The sequence below is a fragment of the Mytilus galloprovincialis genome, chromosome 4 (genome assembly GCF_965363235.1).
Source record: "Mytilus galloprovincialis chromosome 4, xbMytGall1.hap1.1, whole genome shotgun sequence".
Lineage (NCBI taxonomy): Eukaryota > Metazoa > Mollusca > Bivalvia > Mytilida > Mytilidae > Mytilus > Mytilus galloprovincialis.
In genome coordinates, this window is record NC_134841.1 from 9,025,341 (window position 1) to 9,047,941 (window position 22,601).

At 30.7% G+C, this 22,601-nt stretch overlaps 1 protein-coding gene across 4 annotated transcripts in view; it reads right to left on the reverse strand.

Annotated features, from left to right (window-relative positions):
• Positions 1-10,233: 10,233 nt before the first annotated feature.
• The window catches only part of LOC143071300 (semaphorin-1A-like), a 120,686-nt gene continuing 108,318 nt past the window's right edge, over positions 10,234-22,601 (reverse strand). For 2 of the 4 annotated variants that reach the window (XM_076245525.1, XM_076245527.1), the window contains 11 exons: positions 20,305-20,415; positions 19,462-19,549; positions 18,991-19,107; positions 18,595-18,683; positions 18,157-18,298; positions 17,489-17,852; positions 17,170-17,252; positions 15,771-16,097; positions 15,370-15,519; positions 14,917-14,994; positions 10,234-13,725 (listed from right to left, as the gene is read on the reverse strand). In XM_076245525.1, the coding sequence (XP_076101640.1) occupies positions 13,337-13,725; positions 14,917-14,994; positions 15,370-15,519; positions 15,771-16,097; positions 17,170-17,252; positions 17,489-17,852; positions 18,157-18,298; positions 18,595-18,683; positions 18,991-19,107; positions 19,462-19,549; positions 20,305-20,415 (1,938 nt within the window). In that variant the 3' untranslated portion in view covers positions 10,234-13,336. The remainder of the gene's footprint in view (positions 13,726-14,916; positions 14,995-15,369; positions 15,520-15,770; positions 16,098-17,169; positions 17,253-17,488; positions 17,853-18,156; positions 18,299-18,594; positions 18,684-18,990; positions 19,108-19,461; positions 19,550-20,304; positions 20,416-22,601) is intronic. The other 2 variants (XM_076245528.1, XM_076245529.1) reach the window with 2 other exon arrangements.

Genomic DNA, 22,601 nt, shown 5'->3' on the forward strand with positions numbered 1-22,601 from the left:
AAAATAAAACTACGTTAAACCCACATTTTCCCCCATTAAATGTATGCACCAAATCAGGAGTATAACAATTGATTTACAGTCGTTTTGTTGGTTTGATTAAGTCGACAGTTTGATACTGACTGGTTTTACAGACTTCCCATTATTTTTAGAAAAAAACTAGATAATGCTGGTTATAATGTTACTTGTTATCTCTGTCAATTTTATTTCAAAAATAAGTTTTACACTGTTGTCTTTATTTACATCACAGTTCATCAAGATATTTACTTTGTATAAATCTAGTTGATATTTTGACATCGATTATTGTTGGATATCTAAACAGTCGTAGACGATTAGAGAACTTATTTTGGGGAATGCATATATATATTCATATAGTATAATTTCATTTGGGCTCTTTGGTGCATTCTGGGGCCTATTATAGCTGACTATGCGGTATGGGCTTTGCTCATTGTCGAAGGCCGTACGGTGACCTATAGTTGTTAATGTCTGTGTCATTTTGTTCTTTTGTGGATAGTTGTCTCATTGGCAATCATACCACATCTTCTTTTTTATATTGAAAACCTTCAATCATCTGTCAAGATGGAGAGAAAATATAGCAAAAATAAAATTATTATATCATGGCATTTATTCCAGAGATTAACACGACGTTTGATATACACGCAATAATTACAACCTGATTTGTAAATTTGGGCTAACTAACGCAGCAATGATATAATTTATATACTTCAAACAATATGATTAGTAATTGTTGCACAACTTTGAGTTATCTTCTTGTTTTGGTATTGTTCTACAATCTGAATGTTTGATGCCCTTGTTTATTCTTTAGTTTTCTATGTTGTGTCATGTGTTCTATTGTTTGTCTGTTTGTCCTTTTCATTTTTAGCCATGGCGTTGTCAGTTTATTTTCGATTTATGAGTTTGACTGTCCCTGTGGTATCTTTCGTCCCTCTATAAAAACGTATCACGTCTTTTACTTTTAGTATTAGATGTTACGGATTTCAAAGCATATTTTTGACAGATTAATGGTCACGGAGATTCACTAATGTTCGACGAACTAGATCGGATACAGGGTCTCGGAATACCTATTCGATACAATATGTGCATTAGAACCATTGGAGAGATACTGGGAATTATTTTACATTGTTTCCATTAATTAATTAAACCTTCGTTTCCAATATTTAAATATTTTAAAACTAGAGATAACAAAATATTATCAATATATATAATCATAATACAAGGTCGTACTTTAACCACTGACTTTTGTTTGTTCTTATAGGCATCATTCAGTAGTAAAAAAGGATGAACCTAAATGTTCTAATCAAGATGCCAAAATTCTTATAGCAATTTACAATATCAAAATATACAGGAAACCCCCCAATCCCCGATAAAACTGCATATTAACTAGACTTTTATGAAAACCATTACTATATTTATAAAATTTTAGAAATGCAGTTTTTTCTGTAATCGGGTTGCAATACTTATCAACGGAAAACCTGCAAAAACGCTGCAAGTAGATTAGAAGTATTGCAAACATCATGCCCTCTAAGCAATATGTGTCTGATTATGTTACCCAAACACGAAAACCTTGCAGTTTGCAACTGTATAGCATAATTATCGATGACGTCTGCTAATTGTATTTATTTACTTTTTAAAAATATAACAACAATGTATAATACTACCCTTTTTAATTATAAACATGTTTTAAAACATTCAACGCAATACCAAATTATTATCATGAAAAGTGCCCATTCTTTACTAGTTTTTGTTTGTGAAATGTGCACAAAGCGTGTAAAATATAAAGTTGATTATTATATCTTTGCTAAATTAACTCTTCAATTTTCAAATACTAAGTATATTCTTATGTATCAGGTTTCGTAAAACCAATACAGCGTCAATATATGTTATCATTAGAGATACACAAGCACTGGGCCATTAAGTAAAACATCTAGGCTCATAAGTACAAACGTTAATTTGGGCGTAAATATAAAATTTCAATCCTGGTATCTATGATGAGTTTATTTACAACCACTGGGTCGATGCCCCTCCTGGTGGAGATTTATTTCCCCGAGGGTATCACCAGCCCAGTAGTCAGGACTTCTGTGTTGACTTGAGTTATCATTGATATATTCATAATTATAAATTAACTGTTAACAAAACTTTGAATTTTTGAAATACTAAGGCTTTTCTATCTCTGGAATAGATTACCTTAGCTGTATTTGGAAAAACTTTTAGGAATTTTTGGTCCTCAATGCTCTTCAACTTTGCACTTTATTTGGCCTTTTTAACATTTTTTATTCGAGCGTCACTGATGAGTCTTTTGTAGACGAAACGCGCGTCTGGCGTTAATATAAAATTTCAATCCTGGTATCTATGATGAGTTTATTTTCCAAAAGTTAACGCTTTGGGGAATGGTTTCGAAGATCCTTCTGGACTTCAAGCATTTTTTTTTTTTGCTGTGAATGAAGTGACAGTTGCATTCTTTAGCTCAGTCTTCTTATATTATGTCCTTTTCCTAAAAAAAAAACGATTACAATAGATGTAATGATATTTTGGTAGATGACTATCTATCTTAGTAGTACATTGGGTCCAAATAAGCCTCCCTATTCATTTGAATAATGATAACTCCTTATATAATAACAGATGCATGTCATGTGCATATGAGAGATGATATATAAGATTACAACTTGATAGTTCTTTATGTTATGAAATTTCCCAAAGGCAAAAACATGAGATACGATACAATGTCTTTAGAAATTTTGAATTATCTTTCTTTAACCGTTGATCAAATTGTGAAAATTAGATAAGTAAAAATCTAACGATAGTTGAACAAAAATACATGCACATGATAAATCAAAAGCAGCGTACTAGAAGATTGGATAATACAAATTTAAATCTACTCCGGTCCTTGAATGGAAAGATGCGCATATGGGTATTACATCTATGATATTACTTAAATTTGTTTACACCTTTTAATAAAATTATAAACAGAAGCATTCAATTCTTAACAATTGTGCAATGAATATGCTAAAACAAGAATTCATTTGCTAAAATGATTACTTGAATATGGAAATATATATGGTTGTCCGTTGGTAAGGAGTCAATTATTGAATTAATGGATATTCCATACCATTGCGGAAACGGATCCACGTTATGTGTGCTTTTAAAACTGTAGCTTAAATCTGTGTTGGATTATAAAAGCACAATTACTTGCAGACTACGCCAATCCTTAACCTTCACACAGTTACATACTTCAGAACCGCGCGCAAGGATATACATGCCAATGTTGCATTGAAGTCAATACTATTGGCTCAAGAATAATTTATTTAGCCTGATAATTTCCTCTGTGCAATACTAAAGATTTTCTACAACATGAATAGATTCCCTTACCTAGATTTGGCAAAACCATTCGGATTTTTGGGCCATAAATGCTTTTTAACTTCGTAATTGTCTGGCGTACAAACTTATAAGTTTGGTACCGGTATTTTTTATGAGGTTGTTTTCCCTCCTCGCGAGGTCATCGTAGATCCTCAAAATATAAAAAAAAATGATGAATATATATTGTTCGGATAAGCTGTCTACCAGTCGTCTTAGATGTGACGACTGCAGTCATAAGCGATAGATTTAGTGTCAAACAGGGTATCTTAAGTAATTTAATTTCGATTCAACGAAAGTTAGTTATCGTGTTTATTATCATAATGACAAATTAGATATCCACCAAAGACGAAACATGACAACGTGAATCGTATGTTAACTTACAGTTTTCATTAATAATATCCCCGTGATAAACTGATAGCAGTATCGTCTTCTTATGAACTATTTAGCCATTCCCATTGGATAAACATTGCTGTGAGAGGTAATTCTCGGTAATGAAAGGACAATTTATACTATTTTTTTTGTAAAACTTGAAAAACCAACCTTTGTTTTCAAGGAGTTTCAGTTGCATATTAAAAAAACAGGAAAGCAAATATTGCCACATACGTTCACATGATGACATTAATTGATACATAGGTTCGCATGATGGCAATTATTACCACATGAGTTCTTTTATGGCAATATTTACGATATATGTTTACATGATGGCAAAAATAACCACATAGGTACTTATTATGGCAATAATTACCAAATACGTTTACATGTTGCCAATAATTACCACATAGATTCACATGATGACAATAATTACCACATATGTTCACATGTTGCCAATAATTACCACATATGTTCACATGATGGCAATAATTACATCATAGGTTCACATGATGGCAATAATTACCTCATATGTTCACATGATAGCAATAATTACCACATATGTTCACATCATGGCAATAATTACCATATATATTCACACGTTGCCAATAATTACCACATATGTTTACATGATGGCAATAATTACCACATTTGTTCACATGATGGCAATAATTACCACATATGTTCACACGTTGCCAATTATTACCTCATAGGTTCACATGTTGGCAATAATTACCACATAGATTCACATGATGACAATAATTACCACATAGATTCACATGATGACAATAATTACCACATATGTTCACATGTTGCCAATAATTACCACATCTGTTCACATGATGGCAAGAATTACATCATAGGTTCACATGATGACAATAATTACCACATATGTTCACATGATAGCAATAATTACCACATATGTTCACATGATAGCAATAATTACCACATATGTTCACATCATGGCAATAATTACCACATATATTCACACGTTGCCAATAATTACCACATATGTTTACATGATTGCAATAATTACCACATATGTTCACATGATGGCAATAATTACCACATATGTTCACACGTTGCCAATTATTACCTCATAGGTTCACATGTTGGCAATGATTACCACATATGTTCACATGTTGCCATTAATTTCCTTATAGTTTCACATGATGTCAATAATTACCACCACATATGTTCACATGATGGCAATAATTACCTCATAGGTTCACATGATGCCAATAATTACCTCATAGGTTCACATGATGGAAATAATTACCACATATGTTCACATGATGGCAATAATTACCACATAGGTTTTTATGATGGCAATAATTACCACATAGATTCTAATGATGGCAATAGTCACCACATAGGTTCATATGATGGCAATAATTACCACATAGGTTCTTATGGTGGCCATAATTACCACATAGGTTCTTATAATGGCAATAATTACCACATAGGTTCACATGATGGCAATAACTACCACATACTTCACATGATGGCAATAATTACCACATATGTTCACATGATGGCAATAGTTACCTCATAGGTTCACATGATAGCAATAATTACCACATATGTTCACACGATGGCAATAAGTACCACATAGGAACTTATGATGGCAATAATTGCCACATAGGTTTTTATGATGGCAATAATTACCACATAGATTCTAATGATGGCAATAATTACCACATAGGTTCATATGATGGCAATAATTACCACATAGGTTCTTATGATGGCCATAATTACCACATAGGTTCTTATAATGGTAATAATTACCACATACTTCACATGATGGCAATAATTACCTCATAGGTTCTAATGATGGCAATAATTACCACATATGTTCACATGATGCTGCTTATTCTCGATATTAACAATAATTGTCGTACTTTTTACAAATTCTTAATTCATCGTATCACAAACTTAACAAATTCTTCAACAACAAAACAATTCAGAAAAAAAAACTTTAAAGGTTGAAGGAGTATACATATGCATACACACTTAATTAAAGATTAGTTGATTTATATATTAGTTTACGCACATTTTGTTTTTTATTTGTTTAAAAAAAAATACATTTCTTTATTATCAACAGTAGGAATAAATAAGTATGCCAAAGCTTTCTGACGTGTACAGAGAAGTCCCTATGTGTTTATCAATTGACATAAAGTACGTTAAATGGAGGAACATACAGGATATGGCATATACAGATATGATATGTGATTGTTGAGCGAAAAACCAACATTCGAAAAGGAAGCGTGTGGAATTAAAATTACTTTCAAATAAAAGTGATTAAATAGGACTTTTGCCAATATTTACTGTAATCACAACAAAACTACTTGTATTGCTTTAACACCATTAAATCTGAGAGTAACCGAAGCGTATGACAACGTCAGTCGGCGATCCTTTCAATTTAATACGTATAACTTACATTAAAATAGATAATGTAAAAGAAATGTATAGCTACTTCGTGGATAAGAAGTCAACAACCCTTGTAAACAGTATACATCAACAATCGGGTTTTTAGAAAATAAAAGTAAAATAACACCGGTTTCTCTAGTTTTAATGAAATTTACAAGGTTAGTTCTTTCCATGTCTATTCAACGAGGCAGTATCTTGATAAAATCTGGTTCTTTGGAACATTTCAACGTTCTTGTGCCATGCTCCCGATACTTCAAGGAACCTTGGAAAATCTCTTTCGTGGGGTGTAAGTTACCTTTTGCAAGGCTAAATGCCTGTCAGTATCCAAGACAATGTCCATTTCAGTAGCCATTGTAGCATTTCGAATTTCTTGTCCTTCATTTCGGTTGGCCGGCTACATTACAGAACATGTCAATTGGCTTGATTAGAGTTCGTTTTTTTCAGGGGGTGGGGGGATTTTTGATAGGGGTTGTAGTAAAGTTTTTTTTTAATTATCATAATTTAAAAAGACAGTATTATGACACTCTTCCACGCTAGAAATGTTTGTCATAAAGAGTTAAACATTATGATTATTTCCAAAACTCAAACTAAACGTATTGTAAATAATACTATACAGTGGGGTTGATAAACCACAAGACAGCATGACAAACTTTCTATAAATCTTCCTGTTATTATATCTCTCGTCTGATCTATATTCGAGATATCAGATAATAAAGATTTCTATAGCCTTAGATATCTCTCCCATGGGGTCTACCCCCTAAACACGAAAACTGACACAGGGTAATCTCAGGGTTACTTAGTTAATTTCTCCCTTTTTAAAAGTAAATCTTTCAAAAGATCATAACTTTGAGGACATTTTTGGGTTGCGTTTTAAATGAGTTGATTTAAGCATTAAATATGTCATATACATATTGTTAAAAACCGAGTAAACAAAACTGTTTTGTTACTGCATAAAAAGGAAAATATTCGTTATGCTTGTGTAAGTGTTGTCACTGGCTGAAACATACAGTCGTTGTATGTGATATTTGATTCAGTTTCGACGCAGGTGCAATATAGATAATATGCATTGTATAAGCACATTATTTAATTTTGAATCAAACGGTTGCGTTACAATGGATTTCATATTGAACAGGATAGCTGACATTTGTGTGATCAAAAATATGGAATAGCGCCAATGTTAAATTGTGTGCTAAAATAGTTGTGTCTAGTACGCTTTTAAAAAGCTTTCGCTCATCCTGATGTGTTATCTTGCGATTGGCTTTGGCTTATGCTCGATTTGTTCTTCATCAATAATGCAAGTTTACAAAATTCAGCCGAAGCTACAAGTAGTTTTGTCTTTAATGCTCAATGCTTTCGTTCACGCTAAAATTTAGTCTTGTGATGGGCTTCTGATATTGTTGTACTACACCAATAATGCAAGTGTTCATGTCTTTCATTGAACTTCAGCCGAAACTACAACATCCGGGTTCCTACGTGTCGGAGATCTTGTTTTTATACTTATTTTGGTCGCTAGATATACATTTTTGTTCCATTTCAGTTTCCATCTTTAGAGTTTGTTTGTTTTTTACTTCGTTGTTGCGTTACACTGACTGAATTTTCGGCTCTCTCTTGACACCATTCGCGAGTATGGTCTTGAGGAAACGATGATAGTCCGTCGGAAGGGGACGATAAATGGCTGACCCGTGTTAAGAGAGAGCCATATCTCTTGCACGTTAAAGACACCCTTGTAGATTTCGAAAAAAGAGCAGGCTCATGCCGCTACAAGGCAGCACTCGCACCCGTAAAGTGGAAAGGGGTTAATATAAGTTGCAAAACCTGTTTCCCAATCCACTATAAATAAATATGTTTAAACTTAACTGAGTATCACTGACATATACCTTAGATCTCGTAGTCAACTAACTGATCCTGCTTTTCAGTATTAGCTCTTTCTATTGTAAGTGCACGGCATAAATTTCGGAACAAAACATAAAGGAGATTAGAATAAAAATAATGTGTGCTGTTTGAATTATTGTCCTCCTTCTGATTGTGTGATGAATATGAATATATGATGAATTGTTAAATACATTTCAGGTCATATTTTAGCTGTCTATGCATTATGAGTTTTGCTGGTTGATGGAGGTTGTACATACATAAGGTTACCAAGAGTAGTTAATTTCTCTGCCATTTGGTCTGTTGTTTAAATTGTCTTATTGGCAATAATATCACATCTACTTTTTATAATAAAGAAAACTAAGTGATACTGAAAAATCGTTCTCTAAGGGCAATAAATCATAAAAGGAGTCTCCTTGCAATTTTTGATAGCTCTCAACATTCATCTAATGTGATTTTCCCATTTTGATTCCAATTGGCCAGTTCGAGGATTCCAAATGATGAACAAAGCTCTCCTTTTGGGTCAGGTGAGCTAAAAATCAACATTGTTTAAGTGTGGTATGCATTTGGTTTTATGAGTGTATCACATCAATACGTTTTGGCTGAGACTACAATGTTTTGGTGATGCAAACAGTTGAAAGATTCACAACCAGAAGATAGTTCCTAGTTATATTAGTCTTTATCTAGTTCAATGAACAGTACATCTGTTCTATTTTTCCATTGGTTTAATATTTGTCCCTTTTTACAGAAGACTTCAAATGATTACAATTTATGAGGGGTTATAAATAAGTTCAAAATGTGTACTAGTTTTTTGTTTTTTTTTCTAGTTTCCTATGACAGAATCTTGTTTTTGATGGTTGTATATAGTGAACTATAATTGACAATTGTACCAAATCTGTCTCACTGACAATTGTACCAAATCTGTCTCACTGGCAATTGTACCAAATCTGTCTCACTGGCAATTGTACCAAATCTGTCTCACTGGCAATTGTACCAAATCTGTCTCACTGGCAATTGTACCAAATCTGTCTCACTGGCAATTGTACCAAATCTGTCTCACTGACAATTGTACCAAATCTGTCTCACTGGCAATTGTACCAAATCTGTCTCACTGGCAATTGTACCAAATCTGTCTCACTGGCAATTGTACCAAATAGCCATATTTTTACAATAAATATAATAGATGAAACAGTCTTATTTAAGTCCCATCTAAGTATTAGTACAATTCTTATTGTTATAATTAGAATCAATATTTTCATGTCTTTTTGAAATACCTTATTTTTTACAAAGTAAGATAGCAGAGAAAAAAGAATGTTATGTTGATGTAATGTTCATCTTATGGCTGTAACTTACTGTAATATCGGAAGAGGTCTACATTTATTTATGAGTTTTGTATAAGGTTATATTGTCCCATAGCATTTTGATTGTGCTTTGTATCTATATCTTTATCTAAACTAGGGATTTTGGTGCTGATTTTCTACACTGTAAGCAGACCTTGTTTTTTTCTTTCCTTGTTTTGTATTATTCATGTATCGCAATAAAAACTTAATAATTAATTTTCTTTGGAAGTGTTTCATACTTTCTTTGCAAAGAAAAATGGAAACAAGAAGTTTATAACAAGAAGACAGCATTCCAAAGTAATGTATTTTTTTGTTGTAATGAGCATTCTTAAATCTGTGCACCAATTTCATTGAATATCAAACCATTCTTCAAACTTTTGTGTAACACAATGAATTGAATAATAAACACATTTATTGTTTTATTATTATTTTTAATATTTTTTAAATTCTTTTTTCATTCATTTTCTTTCTGTTGTAATAATATAATACATAATATATATATATTCGTTTAAGACAAATCTAAACTCATGATGATAAAGCAAATGGTATAACAACTCTTTGTCTCAAACCAAAACTAACAAGAAATGAAAGAAAGAATAACTCCTATTTAGAATAAACAGAAAACCTTGTTGTTCACTCCAAAATGTCAGGATAGATAACTCTTTCCAATTTAAGACACCTGCAGGATTTTTTTTTTATAGCTTTTGATGTAAAACGGAAAATTCAATTCAATAAAACATGGTCGTTCAGAAATCACTTCTGTTGAAATTAAAAATCAAAAGATACTGGCCAAAAATTATTTAGTAAATGTGTAAAATAGTTGTGCATTTAAATAAAAAAAATACAAAAAAGATTTTTATTTAACTACACAATCTGTAACTCTTTGTCACTCTTTTATTCATTTCTTGAAGCTTGTGTAAATACTGTTATACAAAAAACAATAAAATTTTCAACAACAGAACAAGCATTTACACTATATATATAAAAATAAAACGTTCATAACAAGTTTCCACGACTATAACAATCAATGATATGATGCTGCATGGAAATATATGACTTTATTAAATGAAATGATTCAACTTCTAGTTGAAATGACACAAAATGTAAATGGCTAAAAAAAACATCCATTTCTTTGGAAATTATGGAAGAATTTCCTATTTAAAACAATAGGAGTTAAAAATGTAGCCCCAGCATAAAATTTAAAATTAAAAAAGTTTAGAAACCTGTTTATCTAACAAGTTTGGTAGTTTGGATCAAAATTTTTCAATAAAAATTATTATTTCGTTTATAAAACTATGAGATTACAATTAAATTTGATGTATATTTAACTTTAAGAAAAAATTAATAAGACTTTAAAATGATATTTTTTATTTCCTGAAGTGGGAATCCAAGGAAAAAATACATTTGTATTTCATAATCCAAACAATTATGGAAGAAATTTCAAAAATTTCAATTCCTGTCATATATATATATACATGAAAAAGTTAGAAAAACTTACCAATGACCAAAAAGGAGAATCATAAAATGTTTTTTAATTCAATGGAGAATGGATGAGAGTAAAAGCAAATTAAAGTCTTATTTATGAAATTTGAATATGTGATCTTTTGATGGAATTAACTAATCGTGATATATACTGAATCAACGTGCAAAAGTTTTAACTCTGCGTGATTCTATGTAATATAGATGATTAAATGTGAAACTGTATGACCGCTATTATAAGGTGGGAAATTAATTCCAAGTCTGCCAATATATTAAGTAGATAATTATTTCACTTTAATGAAACAAAATACTATATTCTTTCAACTATTTTACGTTCATTCTCGTCAGTAAATGGGTAATAACTAGGAATACCTAAAAATCGAAGGCTATGCAAAATTGCAATAAATTATAGCTTATCAGAGCCTTTGAAAAACAATTGTACGTTAATATTAACACTTGAATGTTGTATACCCTAAGACAATTAACATTAAGACTTCTTCTAAAATCTTTTGGTAAAATATTCGGCAAAAGCTTTCTTTTTTAATAAATATAATTAAATATCTCAGAATGAAAATATACACATCTTTTATAAGTTTACTAATATAATATGACAACCCAAATGACGTCCATCGCCTATTAATTCACTGATTTCCCCTATAAATAAAACAACCTTTCAGCCCATAATTTTTCCCTTCTTTTCTGAAATATAACTATCTTGTTTTCCCTGTATCTTTTCAGCAAAAAATTTGATTGTTTAAACTTTTATCGTTTTATTATTTATTTATACAGGTTACTCGATTTGAAATAAAGTAAAAAGTTCATGCTTGGAAGTGAAAATCAGTAAACTAAAGCTATGTCAACATATGATAAAACAATACATAAATTTCTGTCAACAGATGAAACATAACATATTATATATGATCAAGGGTGTATTGTATATTACATATACATGTGATGAAAACATTCATTGGCAGTTTACTTTTTAAAAATATACATATTTACAAACAAGGCTACAAGTTTCCTTCATGTTAATAAAATCAAAATCTTTATGCCCGATTAGTGACTTTCTACTTTGCTACATTGGGTTATTTATTTTTTTTCTTCATTTTTTCTCTCTTTTCTAATTTTTTAGCTCCTGTACTATCTTCCACAGATGTTTCACACTCCAGGTCTCTAATTGTGAAACACAAAGAGTAGAATGCGTTTATGAATAATATGAGTTGAGATCATAAGCTTTTATTCTTTCAGTATTTATTATGTCTAACTTATTTACATTAAACCAAAAAAGTTAAAGGAGAATTTCACAAATTTAAATTGTTTTTGCTTTCACAGCATGTTGAATGTATAAAATTCTAAAAATAAATATTCAGATTGGGGAAAAAATTTAATAACATTTTCTGTTTCTAAAATTGGACCCCCAATTAGGCTGCTGAAATGAATTTAGTGGAAGATGTACATTTTTTTTTTTAAATCTACTTATACTAATTCTACAATAACCTAACTAAATCATCTAACCAGGCAATGTCGTTCAAACAAAGGGAAACTACTCCATTATTGGGTCTGTCCCTTTTTTATGTTAATCTGATCACACCAGAAACTTGTTTTATTGTCACCATGACAACTTGTGATTTAGGAAACTTGTATGCCTATTCTACGAGATCATTTATATAGATTAAATGGCTTTTCTTTTGAGTATAATTGAAAACTTCAATGTACCATTAGTTTGGTTTATTAGTCCATGTTTGCTTGGCCATTATCCTGTAGGCATCAGATTTGTTGTTTGCTTCTTTTTCTTTTAAACAGGCAAAGGTTCGTTAAAACAACTGGCTTATGTTAAAAAATGCAAAATACTGCCTTTCTATATATATATATATATATAAAATTTATCTACATTTTCACTTTACATAGCAATTGCTGCCCTATAAATAATATGTATTCGAACATTAGTTGTTTTTTTTAAATTGGAAGGTTTTGTATATCATTGTTCTATATATAAAAACATCTTCCAATCCACGTTTCGTATAACATCACAGGATCTAGTTTATAATCTTTGGCAACATCATCTCCTTATCTTATATTACGTTGTCCTCATATTTTTGGCCCATGTGTCATTGATTTGCACAATTTTTATTATCTCATAGATATGATTGTTGGATATCCTTGAAAGTTCAATCCATATTTTACGTCATACCATTAATGACTGTTTTTTGGCATACTGATCTGTATGTACATATTATGTACAAGTGTATGTACAAATTGATAGCACTATAAATCTGGCAGTAAAACATTTGGAATGTGTAGTTCAGTCTCCGTATCACAAGTAATGAACACAGTCAGTAATTTGTTCAGGCTTTAAATAGTTCATGAACTGGCCTTTCTTTCCCTGGTCCCAGAATTACTTGGAACATGACGTTAGTATCACAGCACTATGTGTGTAATAAAGAACAATTAAAAAATCCTATAAATACACAAGACTACTATACGTATGTTCGGTCCGGAAGTGGTTGCGTTAAGTTAACTACTGTCTTTGCAGGTGCCCCTCCGTTGGGAAGGTTTGAGCCCTTAGGCTGAATGTTCACAAGTAAATTTAATTGTTTTACTGAGTTATTTCGCTCAAGGTCTGAATGATTAACATATCGTGGCTCTTTATTGTCCAGAAGTTTATTTGTATGATTTTTTGTTAGAGTGCCATAAATTTCTCCTGGGTTTGCAGTCATTTGGTCTCCCTTTCTACAGGAATGTACTTTGTAACCAGCGATGAAACTGATGATTGAAGACAATACTATAGCACAAACAATTCCAATTGCAGTGTCGGCTGCAGAAATTGACGATTCTTTTTTCTCTGTCATTTCTTCTTTTCTAGGAACTGTAAGAAAAATGAAAGACATTATTTACTGCAAACAAAAACTAGTAATGAAAATTTCATCAAAGTTGCAAACAACCAATAAAATCTTTGAACCAATCAAGTTTTTTTTAAGTAGAGGTTAAATGTTAAGTCAATTTGAGACAAAAACTGTCAAGATGCATCATTCAACAGGTTTTTGAAGACTATAAAATACAGCTAATGAACTGTTTTATTCCATCATTCCATGCTTTTAGTATTTCTTATTTCAGGTTCCGAACAAAGGTTCAGAAAAGAGAACTAAAACCAAAATATATAACAAATAATAGCAAATTAAGGCAAACAAACTAATAGGAGAAACTATAAGATGCAAATTAATTCATTCAATAAAATAAAACTCATACAAAAATAATTAAAATAAAAACTAATGCAAAGAAAATTAAACAAGCTATATAAATCATAGACTGGTTAAATAAAGTATATACTCATTATATGAACTGAAGCAAGATCCCAAACATGCATACTGTTTCATAAGAAATAAGTACAAAGCTCTGGAGATTTATAATAATAGGTTCACTACTTTGCTATCTTTCTTTTTAACAGTTCACTTAAAATATAATTATCTAAAAACTTTAATTACAATAAAATATGAATTTGAATATTTTTCCAATTTTCCAATTTGATTTCTTGGTTGAAGATTGAAAAGCTATGTCATTATGACTAATGTTTGAATGTACTATTTTTTTTTGTGTAAAACAATAAACAAGTCATTTAAATCTAGTAAAAAAAATACCAAAATAAAATTAAAACAAAAGAAGTAAATCAACAAAAACATATTCACAAAAGGACTTCAGGTCAAATCTTCTGATTTTTTTCCAGAATTTCTTCCTTGAGCTTTGTAGCAATTTCAAAAGAAAATATACATTGTAATACTAGTATATGATACAGCACATAATTATTGAGGAATTTACACAGATAAGCAGGTATGAATGACTTGTATGAAAAGCAGCTAATGACTAGTTAGAAAAGCAACTAATACACTACAGCAGATAGACAAGTTAGAATAACAACACATGAGTACAGGAAGTGACAAAAGCAAGAGACTGGCGGATAACCAGTCACAAAAGGATTTCTGGTTTTAGGCAGGAAATGAGCTGATGTAATGAAGTGCTTTTGCAGCTGAAGTGACATATAAGAAATTGTGCGAATCCTTACCAAGAGGTTTTTTGTCCCCACGAGATGGTTCCTCAGTGGGGTACAAGGGTTCGTCACTTAAGAGGGAACCTTCATTTCCTAAAAAAATAAAGTCTTTCTTGAGGAAAAATGGACTTATAGATAGGGAAGAAAAATATTTGGGGAAAATAAATTCTTTTGAGTCAGATTCAAATAAATACAACTTTAATTTAAAGCAGAAATAAAAATAAAAGTTTAAATAATATGTCATGCAATAATAAAAGATAACAGAAAGAGATTAATTCACATAAAATACAACAACATTCAAGTTGCACATTTACAAAATATATGTATATAATTTGAAAAACAGAAATAAGAAGTATTATATTTATATTTACTATATATATCTTTCTAAGTTAAATAGATAATATATATATATAGATATTTCAGCATGGAACGGAAACAGTTGTAGCATATTTTATAATCTCCACTAACCATTTTCTTCAGAATTGTCTGGAACATTGTGTTCTGACTGTAGACCATCCTTTTTGGGGGATTCACACTTGCACTCGCAAGGCTTCTGACTAGTTGTGGGAGGGGCTAATGTAGTGGTTGTAGTTGACTTGGTAGGTACAGTCGTGGTGTCTGTGACAGAAGGGAAAACAAAAACAAATATAAAAACCAAACTCCACGTGTACTACATCAAACCAAAACATGCTTAAGAATTTCACTCAGAATAGATAATTCAAAGAATAAATAATAATCAAACAAATGTTTAAAAGCAGAACATATAAAGGAAATAAAATGAAATGATACATTATAAAAATCACCATTGTAACTTTGAGAATAATAAAAAAATTTAACCAAAATAATAATTTCCTACAACTCATACCAACCTTCAACTCCACAATTCTCATGATGACCTGTCAGTATGCCTTCAAAGCCTCGGTCACTGGCCACACATTCATTATTACTCCACGAGCAGTATGGGTCCTGGAGTCCAATACAAGTTCTACAAGTTTTCATCTGTGCACATCTTTGGAGTGGGATAGAAGCTACATTTGAGTTAGACAAAACAATAAGTTTCTTCACACCCTTCTTGTTAAAGATTTTCATGCTGGTGACTGGAGCTTTGTTCTCAAAAACTTGTATGTCCTCTATGATAACAGATTCGACCTTGGCTCCATGTCCTTTGTTTATTGACTTCAGAACTCTTCCGTCATCTGAGAAAAAAAGCAAGAATCAAAATTACATATTTATATATACAATTTAATAAAATAGAGGATTTATATCAATCAGTGTTTTATTACATATCTATGTCTACACATGTTAAAACCAGGACAGATGGTCCTTAAAAAAAACCTGTACATTGTCATAATAATGGTAGCGTGACATCAAATTGTTCAAGAGAAAATATGTTTATAGAATTAATTTAAACTGTTTAAAGGACATTTACAATTCAAATGTTATCATAGCTGACCATTTAAATTTACTTTTGGCGTAATGAATAATTGCATGTTTACAACAGGAAATTGGACCTAATTATTTCCAATTAAACTAAAATAATTTTCAAAAACAGTCCATGTAAATGTTGAATTAATATATTACACTTCGTGTTGTTATTCTTTTGCAAGGAAAGAAAAGTGAACTTATTTGTAAGGATCAATGCATGATTATAGATAAACCCGATTAGCCAAAGTTTTGTTTTTAAGATTGTTTTTCAATATTTTTCTAACTAGTGAACTTTTTAAAACCTGTTTGACCCATTTAATGCTCTTTTATAAAAAATATTGGCAAGCAGTTTATTATATAATTAATAATTATAAACATTATTATGAAATCATTTAGCTTTGCAAACAATTAATATTGGATAAATTCCAATAAAAAAGTTCAATAACATTTTTTTCCTGGCTTCAGTCCAATAAAAATAAAACTTCTAAATCAGTGACAATTTTTTTCCTTAAGTGCAACAATAAATATTCAGAAAGGTTTCATCTTTTACGTAATAAGCATAAATTATAGAAATATGTTTACCTCTAAACACATTACATGGTTATTCTACCTTGATATGTATATCCTATATCTTAATAATGGCCACTTATCTGGCATTGAAAGATTTTTTTAAATAAAAAAGAAATTTGACACACCTGTTTAGCGAAAAACTTCTTTTCACTATTCAAATTTGGTCAATAAATCATTTTCCTAAATTATGGATAATAATTCAAATTCAAATAAAATATGGTGATTTTTTTTTCAATTACATGAGGGGTCTCAACGAAATATTAAAAACCTTACCTGTGCCTATAAAGATGATGTCATAGTATCTTCTGTCGGCTGCATGGACCTGCCAATCAACAGCTAAAGCAGTAAACAGGGCACTAAAAAAAGTCAAAAATGCAAATATATGAATGGGTGCTTTATAGGGCAATAATATAGACTTTTTCAATTAAATTTCCACAAAACAGCTGTGAAAGTTTGTGTTATTCAAACTCATTTTTTAACAAAATGTAAATTAATATAACCCTGAAACTTATTTTGTCAACATTGTTATTTGATTATATAATTATATTTATTTGTTAAGACTTTATTTCTTAGAATTTGAATTAAAACTTACTTAATTCCATGCATTGTTACAATGGGGGCGCCACCAGCAGCAGGGACAGCTTTATCCATTAATGTATGACTCTTGATGAAATTCAATGCCTTATCTCCTAACTGATGAGTATCATTTGAGCACTGCTCTGGATGAGGTACTGGTGTCTCTTGTTGCGGAACAGCCAACCAGTTGTGGGACGGAGATGATTGACCTTTGAACTTTCCTTGGAATGTTTTGACAATGTCAGAATAACGGAATGCACAAACAGCTGAACCTCTTACACTGTTAGGATGTGTTTGGAAAACAGCATATACCATGTCTGTTCTATTAGCACTATGAGTTGTAGACATAGGATTTCCCTGTCCAAGGTCAGATGTTGATTCTGAAGGTCAAAACAATATCAATTTTAAAATAAGAAACTAAGAATTTACATATTCATTCCAGACATAAATACAAAATCAATTGAATTTTAAATCCTGAAATTATCTAACACATTGATGCCAATTTTCTTTCAAGACATCAATATTTGATCTTCAATTATCGGAAAATCAATCTTAATTAATCCCCAGTCTATTGATAAAGTAGAAACAAGTAGAAAAGACAATATACTTAATGTCTTATTATATTATTTTTCATGAAGATGATACAATCACATTTAAATACAGGCTACAAATTATTAAACTTACGAATCAGGTCAAAATGGAATGGATATTCCCCTGGTATTGAACAGTTCAATCTAGCCTTGAAAAATGATGTCCATAAGTTCTTCATCAGGTAGTTACCTCCCTTGTCATTCTTACAAACTCTAGCCACTCGTGAAAACACAGCCTAAAATATAATGTCTTAAATATAGTAAGTTGTCAACAAATTAATGTTTAATTTATAATTTTGTATTGACCAAGTCTATTAAGATCTATGAATAATAACTTCATTAAATGTTAATCAAAACCAAAGAAGTTATCTAATTTAGAAATGAAAAATTAAACAATATTAATTAAAACTTATTAAAGGTGTGTAAAACTTTATTTTTATTAATTTATTTCTTGAGTATCATCAGAAGTTTTTAAGTTCAGGATGATTCAACTTTCCTGAAATAATTAAAATGTCATGTCTCCATATCCTACCTTTCCACAGTTGATATGTTCTACTGCAGTCTCTCTAAAGAAAAAGTAAACTTTATCCCCAATGTCAAACGAACTCACGAAGTCTGGATCTAAAGAACAGAAATATACACCGTTAGTCAACATATAATTTCCCGTAGAAATAAAGTTAGCTTATCATGATAATCAGTAAAGATGAGAAATATTAAAATCGGTGACTGAATTTTATTGAAAAGCATGATATTTAAGTCAAGACACTTAATATATTAAATGTCCTTTAAAATGAGAGTAAACTGGCTTATTTATTTATAATTTAACAATATCATATGAAATACATAAATCATAAATGTTAATGAGGTCCGTAAAGACATAAATGGCCAATAAATCTAAAAACAGAATCTGCTATGGTATAAAACTCACCATTGACTACTTTGGAGTCATGTTGCACTGTTCGTACCATTGAACCCTGGTGTATTTTTAGGATTAATGGATCTCTCTCTGATGCATCTGCGACTGTCCCAGAAAACAACATACCATCTATAAAACAGGGAAATAAGAGAATGAAATACAAAATTAAACAAAAAAGAGTAAGTTTTCAGATTGATTACTGGATGTCATAAGATATTACATTTGTCATCTAATATCTGATATAGATTACATAATGAGCTATTTTTTAATGGTTTTAAGTTTTATTCTGTTGTTGATATAGAAGTAATGGTGGTGTATTAATCCCTTTACAATTCATTTTTTGTTATTGATACATCTGACAATCACATAAGAATTGACAAAATAAATGTCTAGAAAAAACTTTTTTCAATCCATAAGCTCATGACATCCCCAATAATTGGTGGATTTACCCATAATATATTTATATTTCTCCTAGTTATGTACCTGTATAAACTGCTGTACTATTCTGCATAGGATGAAATGGACTTTTACCAACACCATCTTCCTCTGTCACCATCTTGAAGGAATCGTCCTAAAAACATCATATATATTTGTGTTACGAAAGGAAGATTTACATATATTTCAATGACAGTAAAAAAAATGACAAGATTATAGATTTTTCAACATTTTATTGATCCGGTTTCATTTTTTGGATAAAAAAATCTCCCCTGCACATTCTTATCAAATCCCAAGGAGGCCCACTTAATTTTTTTGTGTAAATAAAGTATTTTTCTAATAATCCCCCAATATATGTTTTATCAGATAAACTGTCGGTATGAATTTTGACCTTTAAACAGTTTCAAACAATCACTCTACTGTCAGGTGTCAAAACAAATTCAAATGTCACATTTATCAAAGGTAGTAATCAGTAAATATACTACTGTGTGTTATTATTAAACCAAGTTGATGCAGTTCAACATTTACTAGGACTTGATTTTAATTCAATTCAAACTTTTTCATGCAAACTCATCATGAGTGATTCAAACTTTGATACTATTTTTTTTCTTTGGTATTAAAACTGGAATACAACACAGATCTACATGTCAATGTTCACGTAGTCTTATTCTGAGTGATTTTTGTACATGAACTATATTTCAGAACTACTATTTTGAAACTTTTTGTATTCAAATAAATACATACAAATTTGAATTTATAAATGAAAGATTTTTCAGCCAAGTTTACAAATTTCTAACCAAGCAGTCTTTTTATATCTACATGTATGAATTTTCATATTTTTGCAAGAGAGTCTTTGAGGTCACCTTCATCAAAGATGTGTAGCAAACTAACCGGTTGTTTTTTGTAAACTCGACACCTTGGTTTAAATGCATTTGTCCCACAGAGGTACACATCACCGTTGTCCTTCTTTCCATATAATCTGATGTAGTTCTGACATTGCTCCTGAAAATACAAGGAATTCATTCAATTCTGTTGCAAATATTTATAAGTTTTTCAGATGAATTGTTATTTTATAGTATTAGATGCTAAATGCCACAAAATAAGTAAAAAAGATGGAAATCTACAAAGACAGATAAACATGACTATAGCCTTAAAAAAGACTAAAAAGACAAATCCACAAACCACAATACAAAAAACTTGAAATCCAGGACCAGATAGAGATGTACTTTGTCTACAGAATGATTCAACAACTTTTTTTTAAACAGAAGGCCAACAAGGCTAAAATATGCATACATCACATATTTTAATATAATAGGAAGATTCATATTGTATTGTGGACCTGTAATTGATTTGTAACAAGTTCATTTGTCTTCAAATATTTTAAATACCTAACAGTAAAACATGCCTAACTTCTAATGAGGCATATGAGATTGATCAAAACCCATCCATTTAGCTATTGTTTTGTAATTATTCTTTGGTCTTTTTAGGGGAATTTCAAAGTCATAATGAATAAAATATAAATTTTGAGCTATAGTTGTCTGCCCTTACAGTGTCCAGAATAAAGGTCTAATTGTACTTTATCATAATTACGTCAAATAGATACCAAGTCTGAGGCATATTTGGGTGTACTAGATAGAAGTATGTGGCTTATATCAGGTGTTACTTCAGGTGTGTCACCTTTGATTATCATGACAGACCAGTTAATCCTTTTATCAAACTACGATAGTTGTGTATCTTGTCTATATTCAAATTTAACAAACTTTTATAAATCTTTTTTTGCAATTTTCTTTTGGAAGGTGTATTGATTTGTTTTCGGCAATGACTGTTTAACCTCTAATGTAATTGTTAATTTATAGGAAGCTTGGAGAAGATTGATTCTGGTAATGACTGTTCAATTATTCTCAAGCAAATAAATCAGTGACGGAAAACGTATAAATCAAGAAATGAAAATGTAGTTTCCGACATGATCCAGGATATCAGACATCCCTACTTGTCCTATTAGGAGAGGAAGATCCTTATTCTGTTAACACCAATGGTAATCAATGCAGACATTTTCTTCTCATTTCATATAATGAATCTTGCACCAGAGACAATTCTTAATGACTGATATCCTGCAGAGAACATAGACTAAAAGTTATGTTGATTGGAAATCATTTCCCAGTTTAGTCAAAGATCAATAACCACAAATACTTTATACGGTTATTAAAATATTTCTTGCCTTGACAAATTGGTAGAATGCAGCTAAGATAATGTTTAATAAATCATATAATATAAGCTCTGCAAGTTCAGACAAATTGGTCATAAATTGGGGCTGTTGATGGAAAATATCATTTCTTATAACAATTTTGATATTTATTCTGTTTAAAAACTGCCTAAGAAAACAAAAAGTTATGAAATACAATAAATTGGAGAACTAAATTTATTTTTCAGAATCTGTATCCAGTGAGACACTTTTTCATTTTCCATCACTGAATTCCCTACATTGAGCCCAAGATTCTCCTGTTAGGAAAAAGGAAATATATTGGTGTCCCATAACAGCAATCATTGCCATAAATTCTATTTTCTTTTAGACTAATACCATCTTTATTACATGTAATGACAAAACTTTCTGAATGCTTAAAACAAAGCTGAACACCATTAATGGATTTAAACACATAAAAATCGTTTAAATCTTTTTTTTCAAAACCAGGAACAATTATCCACATAAAAACCATATTAAGAGCCATTAATTAAACTGTGACTTTTGATGAAGTGACTTTATATTCTTTGATAATTATACATCGATCTGGCCGTGACACAGGTGGTTTGATATCCCATTACAGGTACTGCCACGCCACTTCAAGGTACAGGTGTCACTGCTTTCGTGTCATACCGTCATAAAACGGACAAATTGATTTTTACACCTCTGACAAAATCTGACATTTTTATTCCTGGGTCAGTTGACAATGAATATTGCACATGTAAAATGGTGACCATTGTTAGTTGTTGGCTCTAAAGACTTATTAAACTTGATTAGAAGTACAGGATTTAAAAGAACTTTTTGTGTGAAGGAAAGGTTAAGAGAACTCCAATGAGCGACTTAATGAACAAATATAAATCAGTGTTGTTTTTCTGATTTTTTTTCTTATCCTTATAGCTCTGCACTTTTGTGGCCTACAGCTCAATACGTTACCATTAAAATAAATTTA